The sequence below is a fragment of the Aptenodytes forsteri genome, unplaced genomic scaffold, assembly GCF_000699145.1.
Source record: "Aptenodytes forsteri isolate BGI_AS27 unplaced genomic scaffold, ASM69914v1 Scaffold118, whole genome shotgun sequence".
NCBI classification, from domain to species: domain Eukaryota; kingdom Metazoa; phylum Chordata; class Aves; order Sphenisciformes; family Spheniscidae; genus Aptenodytes; species Aptenodytes forsteri.
This window is the reverse complement of record NW_008795859.1, coordinates 1040644-1057823: the sequence shown is the minus strand read 5'-3', so window position 1 is coordinate 1057823 and position 17180 is coordinate 1040644. Positions and strand designations below refer to the sequence as shown.

Genomic DNA, 17180 nt, shown 5'->3' with positions numbered 1-17180 from the left:
GTGCTTCGTGCTGGAAGAGGGAATTTACCCCACTGGAATGGGCTATTGCTCACCTCCAGGTAGACCTGGTTAATGATAAATTGAGAGCTGCAGACGTTGCTGCCTGCCGGTGCTCACGTGTACCTATGAAATGTGTTTTTCTGTTTATAACAAGCCGTGCCTGACACCCAGCAGGCACAGGCCAGGCGTGCAGGGGTAACCACCGACCCATGAATGCCCTGTGGGTGGTGTTTGCAGCAGGAGTCTCCAAAGAAAATATTAGAACTTCAGTATACAGGCATATAATTTAGAAATAACTAACTATACATATATTGGGGGTGCACAGTCAGGAAATTTTTATTGATAGGGGTGTGTGATTAAGAAAAATGTCTGGAGCCCGCTGGGTTACAGACTGGTGAAGGAGGTGAGGCAGTGGCCAAGGGGCATCAACATTTGTAAAGTTAATTTGCTGTGGGGAGCGTTATTGTGGTTAATTCTCAAATTCACGATCCACAGGCAATCTTTGGGCAGGGGTCTCCCCTTGGGGAGGAGGAGGAGGAGGGGGTGGTGAGGATGCATGGCTCCCCAAATCTCTCTGTGTGGCTGTGAAGATCAACCGCAGCTCCCTGGCCGTGACGGCCACCCCACAGTGCCCCGGTGAGGGAAGCACAGCGGGGATAGGTGCCCTTCATCCCTGTCACCCCACAGGAGTACCCATGGCCCCCGTGCCACAGCCTCGCTCCACCCGGCCCCGTGTCACAGCCGGCAGGCAGGGGCAGCAGTGCTTCCAGAACCTTCTCAAGGGGCACTGAGGGGAACAGCCGCACCTCGGGGCAGCAGGGTGGCACACACCTTTGCTGGGTCCTGTGCCAGCCCTGAGGGGACAGCTCCAGCACGGCCACCGCCTGAGCGCCTCAAGGGAGAGAGGGTCAAGATGTCCGTGCGAGGGTTGGCAGGACCCTCCCCAAGGTGTCTTACCACCATTTTGAAGGCGTTGGCGATGAGATGGCTCCAGGTGTGTCATGGCGGCCGGGGGAAAGCCCCGCTCCTCAGGCTGGGAGTCTGGGCAGCATTGGTGGCATGTCTCCTCCCCAGGGCGGGCAGCCATCATCCACCACTGGGCTACGCTGTCCATGAGATAGTCCGGCCTAGGAAACTGGCCCCCAGGGCGGGAAAAGCTGCGGGGGAAGAAGTGTCCTACATCCTCAGGGTAGAGGGGGAGAACCGCGTCATCCACCTCACGCAGAAGAGAGGACTTCTGGTGAAAAACCTGCCGGTCATCACATACAGCCCCAGGGGGGCAAGAGTGGTGGAGCAGCCCCATATCCCCAAGGAGTGCTTCTACCTGGGCTACGTGGAAGGCAGCCCCGGCTCCCTCGCCACGCTGAGCACCTGCTCGGGTTTGCGGGGGCAGCTGGAAATCGGGAACCTGAGCTACGGCATTGAACCTGTGCCGGGGTCCCTCACCTTCCAGCACCTTCTCTATCGGCGAGAGAAGACCCAGAACAAGCCCTTGATGTGCGGATTGACGGATGAGGTGATCCAAAACCAGCCGGGTGGGATGGCAGCTAAAACAGCCTTAGGAAAGCATGACCTGTCTCAGAGACTGAAGCACACCGTGTACGTTGAGATATTTGTCGTGGTGGACCACTATCTGTTTTCCTTCCAAGGGAGCAATGAGACCTCTGTGATGCTTCTGGTTACAGATACGATCAATTTATCTGAAACATACTACTATCCTCTGAACATTCGCATCTGCCTGATTGGGCTGGAGATCTGGACGCACAGCAACTTCATCAAGTACAGCCAGGATATAAAAGAAGTTCTTAAAAATTTTAATGACTGGGGAAATAGGGATCTTTCTCAGAGGACGAAATACGACATTGCACATTTATTTACTTACATGGACTTTGGACTAATTGTTGGGCTGGCGTATGTAGGTAGCATCTGCCACCCCGGTTATCAATCAGGTGTTGCCTCACATATACGGAGAGATTTCATAACCTTTTCAATTATTTTTACTCATGAGCTGGGTCACAACCTGGGGATGGAGCACGACGAAAAGGAGTGTGTGTGCGGAGAAGCCACCAAGTGCTACATGACGGGAGACTCGCTCGACGGTGCCAAGGCTTTCAGCAACTGCAGCCGGCAGAGCTATTTAGACCTGATCGGCAGAGGGGATGGCGACTGCTTGCACAACATCCCAGAGCCCCACAGACTCTTCTATTTTAAGCATTGTGGCAACAAGGTGATCGATGAGGGAGAGCAATGTGACTGTGGGGGGCTGCAGGACTGCCGAGGCAATCCCTGCTGTCACCAGAACTGCAGGCTGAAGCCAGGGGCCGTCTGCTCCATCGGGCAATGCTGTCAGAAATGCCACCTTCGTGCTGCAGGACACAAGTGCAGGTCAGAGGCGGACGAGTGCGACTTGCCTGAATATTGCAATGGGACTTCCGAGTGGTGCCCGGAGGATTTGCATGTGCACGACGGGACGCCATGCAGTGATGACGGCTACTGCTACCGCGGGAAATGCGCAACCTATGACAACCTGTGCCGAAAAGTCTTTGGGAAGGAAGCTCGGGGTGCTCCAGAAAGCTGCTTCAAAAAGCAGAACATAAAAGGGGATCGATTTGGCAACTGTGGCGGCGATGGGAGCAAAGTTGCTTTTGTGGGATGTAAACCCCAAAACGCTCTGTGTGGAAGGCTGCAGTGTGCCAATGTGAAGAGGATACCCATTCTGGAGGGGTCTGAAACCATCATTCAGATGCCAGGGCCTGAGGATTGGTGCTGGGGCACAGCCTACCATGCCAGTATCGATACTCCTGATATCGGAGGAGGGCTTGATGGCACCAGATGTGGGCCAAAAAAGATCTGTATTAACAAGACATGCACAGATGCCATGGTCAGGACGAAGTGCAATGGGAATGTTTTGTGCAGGGGGAAAGGGGTTTGCAACAACCTCGAACACTGCCACTGTGAAGCTGGCTGGGCTCCTCCGGACTGCCAGTTCCACGGCCTGGGAGGGAGTATGGACAGCGGCCCTCCACCACCTCTCATGATGTCCATGGTGGAGGTTGTCCAAAATAAAGTGTTTGGGGCAGTAATTGGGATCACAGTTCCCATTGCCCTTGTTCTGATTGCTCTCCTCATCGCTGTAACCAAATACAGAAAGGCAATAGCTGCGTTTTTCAGTACAAGTTTAGCCACAGAGAGAAGTGAGACTCCTGCAGATGAGGAGCCGAGTATGGAAGAAGAAGAAGATGTTTAAAAAAAATTAAAGCAGTGGGAAACCCACCAGCTGAGGTTTGGAAAGCACTACAAGCCCCGTGGGTATGCCCCTGAAGCTGGACAGCTAGTTCCAGGAGATTTTCCACAAGGTGATTTACACGACGTAACTGTGTAAACTGTATGGAAGTTAATTACACAAAACTTGAGTATTTCCTCTTCTTGTATTACGTACTATGTAAAGAAATTTGGGTTGGACCCAAAAAGTGAAGCTGTTAGAAAATAGAGTGTAAAAGTTAGAGAGTTGTTTTCAATGCAGCTAAAGATCTGTTTTATTTTCTATAGAACGGTAGGACCTTAGTAAATAATTCACTTGAGCATCTAGAAGAGTATAGACAGATTCATGCAAAGTCCTGCTCACCTGGTTCAGGAGAGATGCTCCACCGGGTCAAAGCAGCTTATTTTTCTGAGTATTGTAGCTGAGCAGGAGTTGGCATGAAGAACAGAAGGGAAATGTGCAAAAAGTCGAGGCACGGAAGTGAGCACTGTTTTTTTTATGCCGCTTTGCAATTTTTCATTCCTTGCAGTTGGCTATTAGTATGGTACATGTTCTTATTTTTATAGTGAATTAAAAGTCAGAGATTGAAAAATATTCACCTTTGCTTTACTGTTAATTTGTAATGGCAAATACTTAGAGAAGTAAAACATCCTTTGACCACCTACCCTCAAAGGAGCTGTACCAGATCTCTGAGCTGTTACATATCATTTGCTGCATTTCTAGAGATATTTCCATAAGGAGAAAGTCTGTACTAAAGATTTACCATGTTTAAAGAATCCATTTACAATCCATACAAACCTGTTAAATAAATAACTATCATCACTAAAAGTGTCTCCGACAGCTCTGCTCAGGCAGAGCTAGCTTTCCTGCTGGCGAGACAGTTCGCAGCAGACCCTGATACCGGTAGGACCTTAGTAAATAATTCACTTGAGCATCTAGAAGAGTATAGACAGATTCATGCAAAGTCCTGCTCACCTGGTTCAGGAGAGATGCTCCACCGGGTCAAAGCAGCTTATTTTTCTGAGTATTGTAGCTGAGCAGGAGTTGGCATGAAGAACAGAAGGGAAATGTGCAAAAAGTCGAGGCACGGAAGTGAGCACTGTTTTTTTTATGCCGCTTTGCAATTTTTCATTCCTTGCAGTTGGCTATTAGTATGGTACATGTTCTTATTTTTATAGTGAATTAAAAGTCAGAGATTGAAAAATATTCACCTTTGCTTTACTGTTAATTTGTAATGGCAAATACTTAGAGAAGTAAAACATCCTTTGACCACCTACCCTCAAAGGAGCTGTACCAGATCTCTGAGCTGTTACATATCATTTGCTGCATTTCTAGAGATATTTCCATAAGGAGAAAGTCTGTACTAAAGATTTACCATGTTTAAAGAATCCATTTACAATCCATACAAACCTGTTAAATAAATAACTATCATCACTAAAAGTGTCTCCGACAGCTCTGCTCAGGCAGAGCTAGCTTTCCTGCTGGCGAGACAGTTCGCAGCAGACAGCCTGATACCGGGTCTGGCTGACATTGCTAAAACACGACAAGGTCTCGTTAGGACGCTGCCTGTTCTCCTTTGACGCAGGGATTCATCAGAGCAGGGTGGACGTGGACCCCTCTGTGTCCGGCGGGCTGGCGGGGAGCGTGCTGGCATAGAACTTCTTCTGGGAGCGCAAGAGAGGAGTCTGAGTGTCAACGTCCCTGCAGGCGTTGCGTTTGAGGGAGAGGAAGATGTGCTGTGTCCAGCCGTACACGATGCAATTCAGAAGCCCCTGGGAAGCTGCTGTCAGAGCCTGGGAGAGACCACAGGGGAGATCAGGGCTCTCTTGTCAGCCAGCACTGCACAGCACTCCACGGCTCCCTACCAGGCTGTCAAACCTGGCACGTGATGCCAAGCCTCCCACTTCCAGCATGATTTTATCTATCCGCATCCCCACGTGACATAGGAATCTCACGGTTATTTTAATAATCTTTGCTAAATGCTGCCTTGGGCACATCAAGCAGCTGGGCAAGTGTCGTGGAGGAATTGCATTTGGAGACTTTCACAGAAAGGGAATAAACTAACTGATTTCTGGGGATCCCTTCTAGTCCTATTTTCTACAATTTCCATGGTGCTGTGCTTTTGGTTACTGAGACCTTTTCGAGCCTGTGAAAAACATAAAACAACTAACAAAGATCTTTGCCAACGAAAAGCATAAATCAATCAGACTTATGATCTTTGTGGCTACAAACATGCTTTGTCTAGCAGAGATTAGAAACAGGCAAACACTCATTTCTCTGTTGAAGCAGAGAAGGCAAAACACAGGAGGTTGCAGAGGAAGACTTTTACCTGTAGAATTAGAAGAGCCATGTAGATTTTGCTGTTTGTTGACACTGTCAGCTTCAGTATTCCAAGGAGTACAGCTGTGAAAAGGGATGGACAAGAGGGCATTGCTTTAACCCCACCTCCCTGGAATTTCATTGCCAGGCACTATGTCTTAGGAGAATGTTGTGAAAATAACTCAGCTCTCTACTAACCTGGGGCCCAGCAGCAGAAAAATGCGATGGGGTAAAAAACCACTCGTTGTTCCACCGTTTTAATCATGGCCCACTGCTGATCCCCCAGGAATCCTGTGGAGTTTACGAACCTTTTGTACAAACCTCGGGCTTGACTGAGTATAACCTAAAAAAGAACAAGCATACATCGTTGTTGGTATTTTGTGCACATGCTCCGATCTGGCTTGTTCATCTAGGACAGAGTATTCCATGGTTTTTTTAGCCAAAACCTCATTTCAATCTATCAAACCTTTTCAAGCAACAGTGTGCTCCCGGGGGCAGAGCAGTTGCTTTGTACATGATCTTTTCTGAACTGAAGACTCTGAATTGATTTGGGCTCTCGTCGACCCATGCAGTAGGTGATCTCTGCTGCCATGCTCTGAGCCTTCTCTACCTGCTAAATCCTTTTTGGGATGGGTTGACAGAACACAGGACTCCAGATGGATTTATATGGTGGCACAATGATATTTTCTCTCCCCGACCACCCCTTCGAAAAGGGAAGCAGCACCACACAGTTCTTCCCCTGATATTGCCTGCCCGCTGGTACCACCCAAGCGAAAGATGAAAAAGGGCAAATCTTCTCACACTGATCATCTGGGTGCAACGGCTAGTGTGCAAGGACTCTATTTCTTACCAGAATTGCTACGAAGCTGATCAGAAAGGAAATGAGGAAGACCCCGATGCCATAGAAATGCATCGCATGGCAAACAGAGCCACTCAGGGTTTGCGGCTCGTTGGTGGGCATGGCTATTTCCGTGTGCATCAAGAGACATCTGTGGGGAGAAAAGGAACAGCCTGAGCTCCTGCCGTGACTCATAAGCAGTGGGGCTGCTTCAGAGAGACGCGTGAAGCTTACCCATGCTTCTGGCTGAAGTTCTGGTAGCAATTACTGCTGTTGCCCAGGCAAAACACAGGCACCATGAGAAGGAAAGGGATCAGGCTAAGAGGAGAAAGGACAACGGCACAGTTACTAGTTATTGCACTGCACTGCTCCCATCCCCAACCAAACACTACTTGTTTTTTCTCCTGTCACTATAGAGGACTTAAAAATTGTTTTTATTGACACTGCTCTGGAAGAGTATTTTATCCCCTTTACTGACTTCTGCACTTTCATTCATGCAGGCAATACATTGGTAAAGGGAGCACTTTCTGAAAAACTACATATAGCTAATATAGTTTTTTATATATATATATATATATATATATATAACTAACCCGGTTGGAGAAAGGCCCTTACATCCAAAACCTCTTACTCTGAGTTTGTTGGGTCACTCTGCTGTTACTGATGAGCTTTACAGGTTTTAGTAAAACTTGCTTCAAAATAAGTAGGAAGCAGAGATCAGCACACTACAGTTTACCAAAACCACATCATTTTGCCAGAGAGAATTAAATCTTACCTAGACGAGATAGTTGCTATTCGGCCGATGCAACTTGCATATTCTACAACCTGCAAAATCCAAAGAGCTTAATTAAATTATCATTATCATTTAGCCACTGGTTCGCAGGAACCAGCTCCCAGGGAGCACTTCAGCAGCTGAGGGTTCTTCAAATGCTGATTAATCCCCAGACCGAGCACAAACGTTTGTTTCCACTTTCCACTGAATCAACACCGCCGAGTTCAGTCTGTGCTGATTTGCAACAGGAACAACCGATGCTTCCACCCGCTTACCGCCTTGTTCTCCTTCAAGACTAGAGGATTTGAGAAGGGAACTTGGAACTGGACAAGGAGCAGACACTTGATGAGCTCTCTGGTGTAACTTACTCATTTTTTGTACTGCTTATTCACTTAACCTGGCCCTGTTCCTCAAAACCTTTATGTTCTGGTGAAGAAATGCAGGCAATTTGGAGCGTCCTGGTATCTGCTCACCAGGAAATGTACTTTGGCAGCTGGCATCCACACACCAGCTACGACAATACAACGCGGGCACAGCTGTAGTGGTGGGGAATTATGGTAGGTGTTGTGGTTTGAATGGGAGTCCAGCAAGAAGGAAACCAGTCCCACAAGTGGATCCAAACCCTATGGACAAGAGCCCTTGAAATATAGACTGATCTGCCCAGCCTGCTGCTCCCGAACCGACAGATGGAATATCTGGGATACAAAGTTTGCTGTGCACAGCAAATGTCTGGGGAAGAAAAAGGCTTTATACGGAAATGGGGCTCATGGGTTCAATGGGAAGAGCTGCATAAGGAAGCTGTCATCTGGCAGCAATACATCAGGAGCAACACACCGGTTACAGCAATGGTGGTGCCTCACTGTTTAGCCAGGCGTGAGGAATGAAACAACTGCAAGGAGAGATTTTGGTCATGCGATATGTGAAGTGTTTGTTTAGCCTGCAACGCAGAGAGTATTTTTCTGAGTACTATGTCCTTGTTCCTTGGTTCCCAGCGATTACACTGGTTCCCCAAAGGGCTTTTGTAAAGGCCAGCGATGATGAAATGAGGACTGGCCACTGTTCACAGAGCCAACTGGTCCTTTTATCACTAGCTCATTTCCGTCACACCTCCTATCTCAAATCTTACAATACTTACTGACACTCTCGAACGCTGTATGACACCTGGGAAGGACAGAAATTGTCAGTCCTCAGTTCCAGGCTGTCCAGGCACCCCCTGCTTTCCTGTCCCCTCTGCCATGCACTGGCAGAAGGCAGTGACAGCAACAAACCAGCTACTCAGCTGGTGCAAATTGCTGTTCTTCTAACTGCAGAAGAACTTCACCAATACCCAGTCCTGAGCTTTTTCTGCTCTGAGGTGTATGCTGCCATTGGCCTTTGCCTGCTTTGGTTTTGCAAGCCTAATCTTTCACTGAGATCCTACAGCAGACCTAGCTGTAACGCTGCTGACAGCAGTGGGCAAGATATGTCAATTCATACAGCTGCGGGGCAGAAGGGCCTTCAAAGTCCTTGTGGTGAGATATACTGTTATGTATGCACCTCCTAAACCCCACCACAACCCCACAGGTAGACCTTGGTACCCAACAGTTGTTGCATGTCAGTCCTACTCACCTGGGGGGGCATCCTGTGAAGGTTCTGATGGTATTTCATCTTCAGGTCCATGTACAGATGCCAGGTGTAGTTGACAGTGTATAGAAAAGAGGCCACGTAGAATATCTGAGATATACAGACAGTATTTCAGTCCTATAATAATAGTTCCTGTAGCACTTTTAGTTCATCGCTGAGGAACCCAAAGCCCATGGGCCAGAGGCAGGATGCTAAACAGCAGAGTGGACTGCCAAATATGAGGGTCCCTGCACAGCCCCTGTGCTCATGTCTACTGGGTTGCAGTGGGACACCAACTGGGAAGAGCCAGGTAGAGGAGGGGTTCCCACCTTAGACTGCACAAAGGCAGCTTCACTTTGGCCCCAAACCAGGGACAGAAGAACTAATGACGGCAGACTGTCTTAAAAATACGAATCTTCGTGACTTGGCTCATTTTTTGGCCCAAATCCTGGCAACAAAGGGTTCAAAAGCACTTTGACCCTCTCTATGCTACATCCATTAGGAAACACAACACAGATTGCTTCTCACGTAATGAGCTCACTACACAGTGAATTCACGGAAACAGAAAACAATAGTATATTTAGAGAGGAACGTGGGGGCAGAGAATATCTGCACTAAGCCTGAGTTAACATCCCAAGAGCCCTTTTCTCTCCATGGGAAAAAGGAGGAAAGAAAAGATACAGAACACTGTTTCCCACAGAGAGTTTCACAGCCCTTGATTCCAGCTTGAGATGAGACCAAACATCTAAAATTTCCCATAAAAACCCCCAAATCTTTCTTGAATTTGTTTCTGAATCCATGGATGCAGTCAAGTATAAATAGTGTTGCCTAATCATACTATATATATGCGTGTGCTGTGTTTGTTACAGGAAACACATGCTTCAGTGGCAAAGGCAAAGAGGAAGGGCTGGACAAATGAATTTTTCTGTGGATTTGCTATCCTTTGCCAAAGAGGCAAGGAGCACAGGTTTGCCGCCCTGGTATCATCTAAGCCCAGGAAAGTAGTCACTAAATAAACTTGGTCTCCTTCACTGAGATTGCAAACACTCTTGGCTGATTCAAAAGGCTGAGTCCAAGGGGCTACATTGCAGTAGGAACATTACAGTGACTTTCCAGCTCATTAGATGAGGTTTAATGAGGGTTTGTTGCCCTTCTTCAATTACTTCCAGGAAAGGTCATTAAAACAGTCCACAAAGATCGTTCTCTTGCACTTCAAAATGCTTTAGAGAGGCTCACAAAATGTCAGCACTGCCTTCTTTTTTGGAAGAGGGAACCAAAAGCCACTTGTGAAGTTGCCAGCAGAAAGTGAGGGAAGTTCTGCTCTCCTGAGCCCCAGCTTCGGGGCTGTGGACAGCCCTGCAGCGCTCACCATGAGGAGATAAAGCAGGGGCTGGGAGACATGAGAGTCCCTCATTATAACACTTCTGTGGGTCCCCATTGTGCTCACCAGTGTGAGCGGAGCCTGCCAGGACATTATTAGGCCACTGGAACTGAACTGGAAGAATGTGGGGGAATTGTGCAATTATAACCACAATCTCTATTCTGGACTTTACTATTGTAACGCGAAGGCAAGGCAGGGAGGAGGAGAGAACGGAGTCAAGGGACAGCAGAAGGGAGCAGTGTTTACATATAATATCAACCAAGAGTCTGGGGCTGAAACAGGGAAAGTCCAAGAAACAAAGCAATCTCCTCCTTTACGACACGGTATGGATGTTAGGGGAGTTCCATCCGCTGCAACGTCAGCCCTTGGTGATAAAGTGATGGTAAACGGGCCGAATAAGGCAAAATATTGTCCTGCTCCTAAGGCAATCCCTTGAGACAATCACTTCACATGGACTGTGGTGTGAGTCTCTCCAAGGGCTGCCATCTGCAAACACCACTGCCTAGCAGTCCTGAGCCTGTCCTCACCCTTGTCGTTCAGTGCATTTTACATCTTCTAGGTGTTTGTGTGCAAAGAAGCCACGTGTGTTTATGAGACGCCCAGGAATGCAACCCTTGCGAGATTTCTCCACTCAGCACAGGCATAATGGGCCCAGGAGACATTTACTCATTTCATTCGGTTACAGATCACTTATGCTCTGCAGAAACTGCTGGTTAAACCTGTTACTGGCTCCTACTTATGCACAAGGTGTTCCCACCATGCAAGGCCATTGCTGGGTGTTTAGTAAGGAGGTGTCCTGCACTGTGTCACGTGCACCGTGCAGGCACGGTTGCTATGGCAAGTGCTCCGTTTGTTTTAATTTCTCCCAGAGCAAACAGCAGCGACAGCTCTTGCCAGACGCAAGCTGGCTCTGCCACCCCGGCAGTCCTCCTGCCGGAGGTGGTCTGCTGCTGGCATGCAGGAGAGGAGCCCAGGAACCCTATGGCCGAGGTCGGGATGTGGCAGGCACCCTGCACACCCCACCACAGCACCCTGACTATCCACTGTGGGGCTGAGGCAAAGGCAAGTCCTGCAAGGACTCGCCCAAGGCCAGCTCTGCCCACCCACGCTGCCTTTCCCAGTGTGGAAGTAAAGCTCCCGACTGGCCCCCATCCTTTGCTGGTGTCCCTGAGAAGCATGGCCACAGGCTGGAAAAGCAAGGGCAGAAAAGAGCCAGAAATGCATGGGAGCATAGCATGCTCCCAGTGTCTCCGCTGAGAAATGGTGGCTTATTGTCTATATCCAACCTACTTCTCCTCTAGCAGTGCAGCCTATCTTCCCCAGGCCATGAAAAGATCACACCAGCATTTAGAACTGTCCCCCAGGCAAAGCTGCAAGGGAAACAGCTCAGAAACACCCTCAGTCCCGCATGCTCCTTCCACCTTTTGGCTCTGAAAAGCCTCTCCCAAGCTCTTCTCATTTTCCCCTGTACCATCATCTAAAAACCATCTTTGATATTGTTCTGTATCATTCCCAAGTGGCCAAGTTACCCACACCCCACTGTTTCTTCTCCCGACGTGAACATATCGCGGTGCTTCCACAGCGGCACAGGAGAGCTAGAGAAACCAGAGATAAGCCGGGAGTGGAACAGCTGCTCCCGCCATCATGAGTATTATGGTTTTACCCACAAGAACGGCTGTTGAAACAACCCTGGGTGGCAGGCACCCATCCCCAGACACACAACAGCGTGAACGCTTCCATACCGCACACACAGCTACTTCCCTGCCCTCTCCAAGGTACGTGGAGAGCCTCTCCAGCTTCAGATGCTGCTGCTCAGTGAAGACGTTTCAGTTCCCATCTGTGGGTACCATCACGCTCCCAGGGAGCTGTCCGACCCCACACGACACACACCAAGGCTCCCGACAGCCACTTGCTCTTCCCAGTCATGTTTTTGTGGGTCCTTTAAAAGGAAACTGTTAAGCCCAGAGATCACCGCTTGTGAACCACCGCTCTGGCCCAAGCTTGGCTGTATCCTGCAGAGTTTTTTGAGAGCAGTGATTTGCAAAGCCTAATGGTGAAATGGGAACTCGGTGAGACAAAAGCAAACTGTCAGGAAAACGGTATTTCACTCACTCCACTCCAATTAGTCTCCAGCACACGGAATCAGCTGGAAAGCAGCCGAATCGCTGGGGCACGAGGCTAGCCTGCGCTGACGGAACAGCCCCTGAGCATCCTTGGGATCGTTTGAGAGAGGATAGGGCCAGGTCAGCAAAAGCAGGGCTGCTTATATGAGTAACGTTGTAAGTCCGAGCTCAAGCGAATCGCAGGATGTGTCTGTTCCTGCCCGGGATGGAGGAAGCACGAAGAGGAATAGAAAAGCTGCCGTGTGAGAGGCACAGAGATCATCGTTGGCACGGGTCCAACAGGAAATAGATTAAGACCCGTCTACTCACTTTACACAAGCAACCCAAACGCAGCAACCACAAAATCCCATGCTCTCTTTGCCTTCCTCGTTGCCTCTCACAAACCAGATGTACCTAAAACCAAGCATCGTTATCTCCATTTTACACACGGGGTGAAGAGATCTGATAAGTCAGGGCCACACGGGGAGTCTCTGCCAAAGCCTGTCTAGAAACAGTCCCCCACAGCCATGCTCTGGTCACCAGCGAGGCTAATTAAGGCAATGGGTGCAAAGTAACAGCATGAATGGTGATGCCAAGGCTACTCACTTGTCCTGTCGCTTGCAGGTTATAGCAGATGAGATCCTGCTTGGAGGTTGGTGTGCTATAGAGAAGCGCCCCAGCGAGCCAGCACATGCCCAGAAATAGGTCAGAGAGGCTCAGGTAGAAAAGTGGACGAACCTGAGAAAAGTGACATTAGTCAGCAGGTCTGGGCGATGGTCACAACACTCCCGTGACCACCTACAGCAGCAGCTTTACCCCCTCGTCTAGATATGCTTTCGTCCCCAAGCTCTTCTGGTAGGGTAGCTCTCCTTGCACACAAAAGCCATGCTGATTCTTGCTCTCAGGAGCTGTTTCAATGCAGATACCCTGCTCTAATCATCCTTTCTGGCACTAGCAATGTCCCAGGATCCAAAAGCAGCACCAAATCTTACAGAAAATATTTCCAAGCTCCAGAATGTTACAGTTTTGCAGAATGGGACACGTTGGCAGGGAGAAGCGATACTATTTGTTAAATCAACTGATAGAGAAATCAAACTTTTGGTAAACACAAACCCTTCTTCAGGTCTGAAATAACTTGAAACAGACATTTTTCCTTTGTGTTTCATGTCATTTCAGTTGGTGACTAAGGCTGAATCTATTTTACATGCCAGATTAATTTTCGCTATGAGAGCCTCTAGTCTCTCTGCTGCACATTGCATCTTGCTGGAACAGAGTCGCGTCTCCTCTAATGGCAGTTTCCAGCCCATTTCCAGTTTGCATGCACTGGCCAAAAGGACTGTAAACACTGTAGGAAAACATTTGTGCAAAATTCTGGCCAACATTTTCGTTGTTAGTGGGAGAGCAGACACTCTGGAAAAGCAGCCTAATTATCTAGATTCTTAATTGTAGTCTTTGGTACCTAATTTGCAGCATCCTGGAGAGAAAATGATGGCATTTTTTTTCCCTACGGGAAATTATAATGCTAAACGCAGCATGGAAACATTTCAGGAGGCCTTGATTTCAAGACTTCTTTCATGGAACTGAGCTTTTGGTGAGATTTGCCTCAATATTGTCCTTTAAGTAAATGTTTGCCACCCATTGCACTGTGTGATACTTTTCTTGTTCCCGTGAGCAACGAGAAAGAGCTTAGTAAGACTGGTAAGTGGTAAGGTAGATCTGATTGAATCAGATCTGTCCTTATGCCGTAGTTTGAGGGAGATCTGCCTGGTGTCTTCCTGGGCCGCCCACTGCCATGCAGCAGCACGGCAGGTCCTCTGCCTTCTGCAGGATTTCTCTCCTCCAACATCCTTGTCCCTTCCATATTTGTACCATCCAACCCAGCAACATGGTAAATCAAACTGCTGTTGCTAGTTAAGTATCTGGAGCTAGTTTGTACGTCATTGCATTTACGAATGCCTTTTTTAACCAGGTTTTTCCTTGCTGGTGCAGAATTGAAGCCCCGGCAGGCGGTCATAGGCATGACAGGCTGGAGACATCGTCCAGTTTGCGAGCACGGCAGGTGAAAACCAAGCAGCTCTGAAATAAGCAAAGAAGCAACTTTTGCAATTGAACACGTGACCCCTTTCTCTAGCAACAAGTGTCCTTGGAGCGAGGCACCGCTGTTTGGTTGAGGAGCTATTTTGGCACAGACCTAAATAAAGAAGTAGGTGACATAGTGGTAAGTGAAAGGCAGCATGGCTCTTCCTTGCAAAAGGGAAAAGAAAAAAAACAAAACAAATGGTATTTATAAAATAGAGGAAGAGAATGTAAAGACGTAATGATTCAGATGAGCTGCCAGGCTGGAGCATACATGTCGATTTAGCTCGCTCTGGCCATTGCCCAGGGACATCTGCCTGCACAGAACCTGTTGACATAACAGAGGAAATTCTTTGTTCGTTGCTTGCCATCATCTCTTCTGAATGATTTAGCTCAGGCTGAAGACTTTTATTCACCCGTAGAGACAGAAAACAAGCTTCAAGAATGCAATATTTGATTTCCTAGGCTGGGGGCAGGAGGGGAAGTGTTTATAACATTGTTCTCCTCCCAGCCTCCAAAGCTGTTTAAAAATAAACATTTTACTCTGGAGCCTCATGACTCGGGGAATAAGCTGCCTGTGGCAAGCTTTGATGTGTATCTCTTCCAGCCCCTTTGTTTACAAATTTCCACTTAAGACCAGAAACATGGGGACAAGGCGATGGGGAAGTTACTGAAGATTTTGCTGCTTTTGAAACACCAGCAATGGGTGTCCCCTGGCAGGAGAACACGAGCCTGGAAGCCGGATGCAGACAAGTCACTCCAGCTGGTATCCATCCCTCCTGTCCGGATTTGCAGAAATAATCTGAGAAGAAACATCTGGAATTGCTTGAGCAGGAAGGGTCCATCTGTGACCCAGAGCCATGTGTGGTTCACAAGCAGCTAGAGTGCAGCTCCCAAGCCACAGCCACATCATATGACTAATAGCACAAGGGCTCCTGAGCAATGCGGGCTTCTTGCCATGGAAGTAAACGGGCCGAGGCTGCTGAGTCACACCAGGACATCTGCCAAACCCAGCTCCGTATCATACCAGAGTGGAGGACCCCAGGAGAGAACCACGTCTGGAGCTCTCCAGGTGCGGGAGATGTGACAGAGGCAGCCTTTGATGTACACCTTGTGCAGCACAAGCTCAGGCTGGTTTTTCATCCCAGCACTAAGGTGAAGTCCCAGCCTTCATTCCTCCCTGGGAATGCATGGAGATCTCCGCAGCTCATTCTCAATGTGCTGGTCAGAGCGTTTCCAGGAGGCTGGCTGCCTGGGAGCAAGACTGCCCTGCATGTTCTAAGGGGTGCAAATTTGCCCTGCAAACCTGGACTCATGTTCTCCTCCCCACCCTGCTTCATCCAACGATGTGTCAGCTGTTAGCTTGACTGCATGCCTTCCTTCTCTGGGGATAACTCACTGCATTCCCTGGAAGTCCTGTTCTCTGGGCTGCAGATCAGACCCATGACGTACAAAGAACATTGAAGACAAGGGAAGTACAAATACAGCTTTGTTACAACACAGCTCTACTGTCCTACTGCTCTTAGCCGTAACCTGTTATCTGCGTGGTCCACAGACCGGGCTGCCAGACATCTGCAAATCCTGGACAACGAACCCCAGCTTCACACATCAGCTCTGTGCACTGCCTCCAGTAAGTCCTGGACAGACAGAGGGACTGCGTGTGGACAGCAAAAGCCTGGTGGGCTTGGGATGGAGGTCTACGGTTACTGCGCATGTGCCAGCCACCTGTTCAGCATGTCTGATATAATCCCAGGCACATGGGGTTCCCTGCACACACGACCTGCATGTGTGATGCACTCAGGACGTGCCAGGCACTCTATCCATGTCAGATCTGCAGTGCACGCACTGACAGTCCCACCCCGAGGGAAGTTTGCACCCGAGTCCCACTGCTTCAGCATTAGAAATGTTCCTGGCTCCTGTGCGTGGCCAGGGTGAATCTTCCAAAGCCCCATTGCAGAGCCCAGCACAATAAACTGCTTTTCAGCCTCGTCTCTTTCTGTCTGAACTTTGCAGCGTCTTTGAGTTGTATCAGTTTTAGTAGTGCACCTGCCTGGAAAAACTACTCAGAAATACCCGAAGACAGACACCTGTAAATACATTTCCTACAGGGGCATCTCCAATTTGCACTTCAGCAGCTTTGCACCCAGCTCCTCAGCCCTCCAGGCGTTTTGCCCCACAGAGGACGACATGCTAACAAAATCGCTGTTCCCGGGACTGGAGGACTTTCTCGGAGCGGCAGAAAGCGCGGAGCTAAGGAACCTGCTTCTCCCTGTGTGGGTGCAGTTCAAGGTTAGTCCCTCCAACTCATATCACAGACAAAAAGCCAAACTCTTGGCAAGCCCTTTGCCTCTCAGCTGTTAAACAAGGTTTAACCACATAAGCCTGAGACCTGCAGTTGCTCCTAGCAGAAGTGCCTGACCCACGCGGGTCTTTGCTACATGCGCGACCCATCTGCAAGGTACCAACACCTTGACTTAGGGAAGGAAAAGGAGGCGCAGACCTTACCTCGGGGGACCGCACTGCATTTTGAAAGACGGCGTAGGCAATAATTGAGCTGGAACCTATAACACTGAGAAAATAAAGCACAGGTTGGAACAGGAGTACATCTGCCTCGCCGGGATAAGGGATTGCTCTTTCTCCGGAGAAAATGGTCATTGCAATAGTAACTCCATCCCGGCATCCCGGGGACGCGGGTTTAGCAGCGCGTTGTACCTGAGCACGGCCATGGTGAACTGTATCCACTGGAGAGCCGAGTATACCTGGGGAGAAGGACGGGTGCGAGCTCAGCACGACACGGCCCCACGCGCGGCGGGGAGCGCCCCACAGAC

At 48.9% G+C, this 17180-nt stretch overlaps 2 protein-coding genes across 2 annotated transcripts in view; one reads left to right on the top strand and one right to left on the bottom strand.

Annotated features, from left to right (window-relative positions):
- Positions 1 to 913: 913 nt before the first annotated feature.
- Positions 914 to 3247, top strand: LOC103902846 (disintegrin and metalloproteinase domain-containing protein 20-like). Its single transcript, XM_009283956.1, has one exon. The coding sequence runs from the start codon at positions 914 to 916 to the stop codon at positions 3245 to 3247; it is 2334 nt and encodes a 777-aa protein (XP_009282231.1).
- Positions 3248 to 3522: 275 nt separating this feature from the next.
- The window catches only part of TMEM116 (transmembrane protein 116), a 14736-nt gene continuing 1078 nt past the window's right edge, over positions 3523 to 17180 (bottom strand). The window contains exons 2-12 of the mRNA XM_009283859.2: positions 17065 to 17111; positions 16858 to 16921; positions 12883 to 13014; positions 8800 to 8904; positions 7195 to 7244; positions 6654 to 6737; positions 6432 to 6570; positions 5780 to 5924; positions 5592 to 5665; positions 4173 to 5055; positions 3523 to 3560 (exon numbers count right to left, since the gene is read on the bottom strand). Coding sequence (XP_009282134.2) covers positions 4855 to 5055; positions 5592 to 5665; positions 5780 to 5924; positions 6432 to 6570; positions 6654 to 6737; positions 7195 to 7244; positions 8800 to 8904; positions 12883 to 13014; positions 16858 to 16921; positions 17065 to 17111 — 1041 coding nt within the window. The 3' untranslated portion in view covers positions 3523 to 3560; positions 4173 to 4854. The remainder of the gene's footprint in view (positions 3561 to 4172; positions 5056 to 5591; positions 5666 to 5779; positions 5925 to 6431; positions 6571 to 6653; positions 6738 to 7194; positions 7245 to 8799; positions 8905 to 12882; positions 13015 to 16857; positions 16922 to 17064; positions 17112 to 17180) is intronic.

Excerpts from the sequence above, each read along its gene's own strand:
- LOC103902846 (XM_009283956.1), top strand. The coding sequence starts at position 914 with ATGTCCGTGCGAGGGTTGGCAGGACCCTCCCCAAGGTGTCTTACCACC.